This window comes from Oncorhynchus nerka, linkage group LG22 (assembly GCF_034236695.1).
Source record: "Oncorhynchus nerka isolate Pitt River linkage group LG22, Oner_Uvic_2.0, whole genome shotgun sequence".
Lineage (NCBI taxonomy): Eukaryota > Metazoa > Chordata > Actinopteri > Salmoniformes > Salmonidae > Oncorhynchus > Oncorhynchus nerka.
In genome coordinates, this window is record NC_088417.1 from 37,442,858 (window position 1) to 37,449,207 (window position 6,350).

General features: G+C 43.7%; 1 protein-coding gene across 1 annotated transcript in view; it reads left to right on the forward strand.

The window, feature by feature from the left end:
• LOC115105133 (extended synaptotagmin-2-A-like) overlaps window positions 1–6,332 on the forward strand; it is a 37,477-nt gene extending 31,145 nt beyond the window's left edge. Inside the window, exons 19-23 of the mRNA XM_065007140.1 lie at window positions 4,643–4,741; window positions 5,006–5,137; window positions 5,374–5,479; window positions 5,592–5,641; window positions 5,867–6,332. Of these exons, the coding sequence (XP_064863212.1) occupies window positions 4,643–4,741; window positions 5,006–5,137; window positions 5,374–5,479; window positions 5,592–5,641; window positions 5,867–5,912 (433 nt within the window). The 3' untranslated portion in view covers window positions 5,913–6,332. The remainder of the gene's footprint in view (window positions 1–4,642; window positions 4,742–5,005; window positions 5,138–5,373; window positions 5,480–5,591; window positions 5,642–5,866) is intronic.
• Window positions 6,333–6,350: the final 18 nt, after the last annotated feature.

Sequence of the window (6,350 nt, forward strand, 5' to 3'; positions counted from 1 at the left end):
ACCCCGGAACAACATACCAGCCCCTGCAGTCCCAAATTGACACAGCCTCTGCATCCCAAATTGACACAGCCTCTGCGTCCCAAATTGGCACACTCAATTAGGGGAATAGGTTTGAACACTCTGTCAGTTCCATTGCATAAACTGATGTTGGATTGTGGATTGGTGAAGTTGTTGTGGGGGTGCGTCCTTCGTTGCCTATTGAGGGTATCGGCGTTATCCTTGGGAATAACTTGGCTGGTGAGCGTGTATGGCCTGTCGTGTTTCCATCTCTAGTGGTTTCCACCAAGCCGTCATTTGTTGGGATTCCTGATGAGAGTGTACAGAGTTTCCCAGAGGTGTTCTCTGCGTGTGCAGTGACACGTTCTATGGGCCGTGGCGAACTGGTCACTGCGACGACTAATGATAATAATACAAAGAAGTATGTCACTGTTTTCCCTGTTCCGTTATCTCTAACCCGCTCAGATCTAATCAATGTGCAACGGGTTGACTCCACGTTAGAAGAGTTGCGTGACCAAATTGTGCCTGTAGAACAGTTGGGAGATGTCGGCCATGGCTATTTTCTCCAAAGGGATGTCCTGATGAGAAAGTGGGTGTCTCATGATAGTTGTTTTTTGGGGGAGGCAATTAGTCAGGTTGTTGTACCAGTTAAGCTTCGTGAGTTGGTGTTGGAAACTTCTCACAGCGACGTTGCTGGACATATGGGGGTGAGGAAAACCTACAATCGCATATTAAGACATTTATTCTGGCCTAGATTAAAGAGGGATGTTTCTGATTTTATCAAAACTTGTCACACCTGTCAATTAACTGGTAAGCCTAATCAAGCTATTAAGCCGGTACCCTTGTTTCCTATTCCTGTACTCAGCCAACCTTTTGAGTATCTTATTATTGACTGTGTGGGTCCTCTGCCGCGTTCTAAAAAGGGTAGCAGTTACCTGTTCACTGTCATGTGTCAGACCACTAGGTTTCCTGCTGCCTATCCTCTCCAATCTATCACGACTAAGTCTGTGTTAAAAGCTTTGACTCAGTTTCTCTCATTGTTTGGAATCCCTAAGGTCATTCAGAGTGATCAAGGATCTAATTTCACCTCTAATCTGTTTAGTCAGGTTCTGCAACAGCTCCATATTAAACACAATTTGTCTAGCGCCTATCACGCACAAAGTCAAGGAGCACTGGAACGTTTCCATAAAACACTTAAGTCTTTGTTGAGAGCTTATTGTACTGAGATGGAGGAGGGATTGCCTTGGTTACTGTTAGCCGCTAGGGAGGTTTCACAGGAGAGCACGGGTTTCAGTCCAAATGACCTTGTGTTTGGACATAGGGTGCGTGGACTTTTATCTGTTCTCCAGGATGACTGGAAGTCTCCCGAGCCTCCTCAGTCCCTGTTATCGTATGTGTGTGATTTCCGGCGATGCCTGTAAGCCGCCGGTGAAATGGCTAAGGAGAAGTTATCATCTTCACAGGAGAGGATGAAGGGCATATTTGATCGCTGAACTGAGCCTCGTCACTTTAGTCCAGGTGACCAGGTTCTTGCTCTGCTGCCAATTGTTGGTACTCCTTTTCAAGCCAAGTTTCAAGGTCCATATACAGTGGTGCGCCAGTACACTGAGCAAAATTATCTAGTTGCCACTCCAGAACGGAGGAAAGCACACCAGCTGTGCCATGCAAATCTGTTAAAACCCTATTATGCACGTTCCTCTGAGACTGAACAGTGGAAGTCCACAGAAGACGGTAAACCTGTCCTTTTGGCTGATACCGTTGTTTCCTTGGGTTCTTGTCGTGCTAGATCTGTGCATGAGGAGGAAGATGTTCCTGGTCCTGACGATTGTATATTGCAGGGTAGATTGAAAAATTCAGAAACACTGGATATTTTAGACAGTCTTCTCACTCACCTACCTGTTGATGGGCGGAAAGAGATGGTTGGTGTGATTCAGAGATTTCCAGGTTTGTTTTCTGATACACCTACACGTACAACCTTAATAGAACGTGATATTGACATTGGAGATGCTGACCCCATTCGTCAGCGGTTCTATAGAGTTTCTTCAGAGAAAGTACGTTGTAAGGTTGCTGAGGTCTAGGGAGGAGGTTGGCTGGGGCAAATTGTAAGTGAACATGTAACCCCTCATCAATTTGGGACGCAGAAGCTGTGTCAAGTTGGGACGCAGAGGGCTGTGTCGTTGTTCCGGGGTCCTTGTTGGTCCCCGGTTTTATGGGGGGGAATGTGACGACCCTCCCACTCTGTCTGCCGTATTCTCTCTTTGTTGTTTCCTTATTAGGATGTCGGTGGGCGGAGTTGGGAGGGTCGTCAGCTACATGGGAAACACCTGGGCCCGGTGTCTCCCAGGATAAATACACCACTTCCCCATTCATGGAGGAGACTCTCTCCATGCAGACACCTTTATGGATTTTGTTGTGTTTCTTGGTGGTTTTTGAGTTGTTTGCTTTAGCATCTTTTCAACACCCTGCATTATCACATTCATTCATGCATGCAAAACACTCACTTACACTACTGATTACTGATTACACACACCATTGTATATTTTCCTTAGTTGCTTTACTTAATAAATATATATTTTGTTACGCCTTATCTCCATGTTGTCTCCCTTTTGTTACGGGCTTTGAGCCGGTTCGTGACATTAGTCAGCCACCAATTGTGCAAGTTCTCCCTTTTAAAAAGATGACAGAGGCCTGTAATTTTCATCATAGGTACACTTCAACTATGACAGACAAAATGAGAAAAAAAATCCAGAAAATCACATTGTAGGATTTTTTATGAATTTATTTGCAAATTATGGTGGAAAATAAGTATTTGGTCAATAACAAAAGTTTATCTCAATACTTTGTTATATACCCTTTGTTGGCATTGACAGAGGTCAAACATTTTCTGTAAGTCTTCACTAGGTTTTCACACACTGTTGCTGGTATTTTGGCCCATTCCTCCATGCAGATCTCCTCTAGAGCAGTGATGTTTTGGGGCTGTTGCTTGGCAACACGGACTTTCAATTTCCTCCAAAGATTTTCTATGGGGTTGAGATCTGGAGACTGGCTAGGCTACTCCAGGACCTTGAAATGCTTCTTACGAAGCCACTCCTTCGTTGCCTGGGCGGTGTGTTTGGGATCATTGTCATGCTGAAAGACCCAGCCACGTTTCATCTTCAATGCCCTTGCTGATGGAAGGAGGTTTTAACTCAAAATCTCACGATACATGGCCCCATTCATTCTTTCCTTTACACGGATCAGTCATCCTGGTCCCTTTGCAGAAAAACAGCCCCAAAGCATGATGTTTCCACCCCCATGCTTCACAGTAGGTATGGTGTCCTTTGGATGCAACTCAGCATTCTTTGTCCTCCAAACACGACGAGTTGAGTTTTTACCAAAAAATTATATTTTGGTGTCATCTGACCATATGACATTCTCCCAATCTTCTTCTGCATCATCCAAATGCTCTCTAGCAAACTTCAGATGGGCCTGGACATGTACTGGCTTAAGCTCTCTCATCTTTTTAAGTGGGAGAACTTGCACATTTGGTGGCTGACTAAATACTTTTTTGCCCCACTGTATGTATTCACCCCCTTTGCTATGAAGCCCCTAAATAAGATCTGGTGCAACCAATTACCTTCAGAAGTCACATAATTAGTTAAAGAAAGTCCACCTGTGTGCAATCTAAGTGTCACATGATCTGAGTGTATATATATACACCTGTTCTGAAAGGCCCCAGAGTCTGCAACACCACTAAGCAAGTGGCACCATGAAGACCTAGGAGCTCTCCAAACAGTTCGGGGACATAGTTGTGGAGTAGTACAGATCAGCGTTGGGTCATAAATACATTTCCAAAATTTTGAACATCCCACGGAGCACCAATAAAGCCATTCTTAAAAAATGGAAAGAATGTGGCACCACAACAAACCTGCCAAGAGAGGGCCAGGCAAGGAGGGCATTAATCAGAGAGGCAACATATAGACCATAGGTAACCCCGAACGGAGCTGCAAAGCTCCACAGCGGAGATTGGAGTATCTGTCCACTTTAAGTCGTACACTCCACAGAGCTGGGCTTTATGGAAGAGTGGCCAGAAAAAAAGTCATTGCTTAAAGAAAAAAATAAGCAAACACGTTTGGTGTTCACCAAAAAGCATGTGGGAGACTCCCCAAACATATGGAAGAAGGTACTCTGGTCAGATGAGACTAAAATTGAGCTTTTTGCCAATCAAGCAAAATGCTATGTCTGGCACAAACCCAACACCTGTCATCACCCCGAGAACATCATCCCCACAATGAAGCATGGTGGTGGCAGCAGCATGCTGTGGGGATGTTTTTCATCGGCAGGGACGCTAAATGCAGGGACATTTTTGAAGGAAACCTGTTTGTCTTTGAGATTTGAGACTGGTATGGAGTTTCACCTTCCAGCAAGACAATGACCCGAAGCATACTGCTAAAGCAACACTCGAGTGGTTTAAGGGTAAATATTTAAATATTTTGGAATGGCCTAGTCAAAAGCCAGATCTCAATACAATTGAGAATCTGTGTTATGACTTAAATATTGCTATACACAAGCGGACTTTGTGGGGGTGAATTGTTATTCACGCTCAGGTTCTGAATACTTTTGCAAGCCACTGTAATCCCAGATCTGTGCTTTGTTGTGTTTTCAGTGGGTCTGCCCCTAGTCCATACCCCATGGGGGAGATTCAACTGACTGTCCGTCACAGCTCCCAGAGGAACAAGCTCATCGTGGTGGTGCATGCCTGTCGGTCAGTCAGTGGCCTCACATATAACACACTAGACCAGCCACATACAGTATAGGCCAGTTTCCTGGACACAGATTAAGCCTAGTCCTGGACTAAAAAACATGCTCATTGGAGATTCTCCATCGAAAAAATCCTTAGTCCAAGACTACACTTAATGTGTGTCCAGGAAACCGCCCGTCTGTGTTCCTCTTAATTACCACATGTTCAGAATTGACTCTGTTCAGATTTCAATGTGCCTGACGGACCCCATGTATATTTTGCCCTCAGAAACCTCATTGCGTTCGCCAAGGATGAATCAGATCCTTTCATTCGGATTTATCTGCTCCCTGACAAGAGCCGGACAGGCCGGAGGAAGACCGGCATCATAAAGAAAACCCTGAACCCTGTGTATGATCAAACGTGAGTTCTGACTGTCACTGTAGGCCACAACCATAGAATGACATATAAAACTTAGAAGTAATAGTAGCACGTTGGATCTCTATGGCCACCACCTACATTATGCAACCTTTTCACAACCATCAAAATAATTCACAACGTCATCCATTGGATTCATTCATTACCCCGGTATCACTGCAGTAGGAAATCCTCACTCACAAATAAAGGAGAATCCTACAGTGTGCTTTGTTTGTCTGCAGGTTTGAGTTTAGTGTGTCCATGGTGGAGCTGCACAGGAGAACTCTGGACATCGCTGTGAAGAATGGAGGAAGTATACTGTCCAAACACAGAGGACTCCTCGGGAAGGTAGTGTATCCTCACAAAAGATAATGTGTCCCAAAATGGCACCCTATTCCCTATGAAGTGCAATGTTATCTGATTGTTGTTGACTCTACCAATGCTACTTGACTTATTATAGGTGATTGTGGATTTGAGTGGTGAGGATATATCCAAGGGCTGGACGCAATGGTAAGATGCTCCTTCACCCAATTTGTGTTGTCAGCTCTGTGCTGTATTTGTGTTAACATTTGATATACATTTTATTTGGTTCAATAAACTAGGTTGTTGTTCATTCTATGGTTGTATCTTCGGGTGTGAGCAAATTTCTATAGAAATCCTGTGTATGTATTATATTTGTTGGTCACATTTTAGTTTTAAGCCATTGCCATTTGTTGCCCCACTGGTGTCTTGTAGGTATGACCTCACTGAAGATGGCAGCCGAAAAACGGTCCAGGCATAGAGAGGGACATAGGAAGACCTTCACCTCCATAATCATAAACACACATCCTGCTGTTTCAACCCTAGTGACATTCAATTCAAAAAGGCTTTATAGGCATGACAAAAATCTAATTTTGTATATCCAATTTGACATTCATAGAAACACACATCACTCTGCTTTCATTTAGTGTTAGCACTTATCAAAGGGGACATCATTTTAATGTTCTTACTTTTTCCCCCTTTCATTTGTGTTTTATATCATGTTGACGCATGCAGAGATACAACTTGAAGTGTCGCTGTAACGTGCTGTTCCTGCACTATTGAAAGACATCAAAGTTTCACAAAATTGTCCTGATTTTGGTTAATGTGTCATAAAGCACATTTACTGCCTTGTTTTCTAACTTGTTCAGTGTTTATACATGCATAAATGGACTAAATCGTTTTCATTGTTATTTGTTAC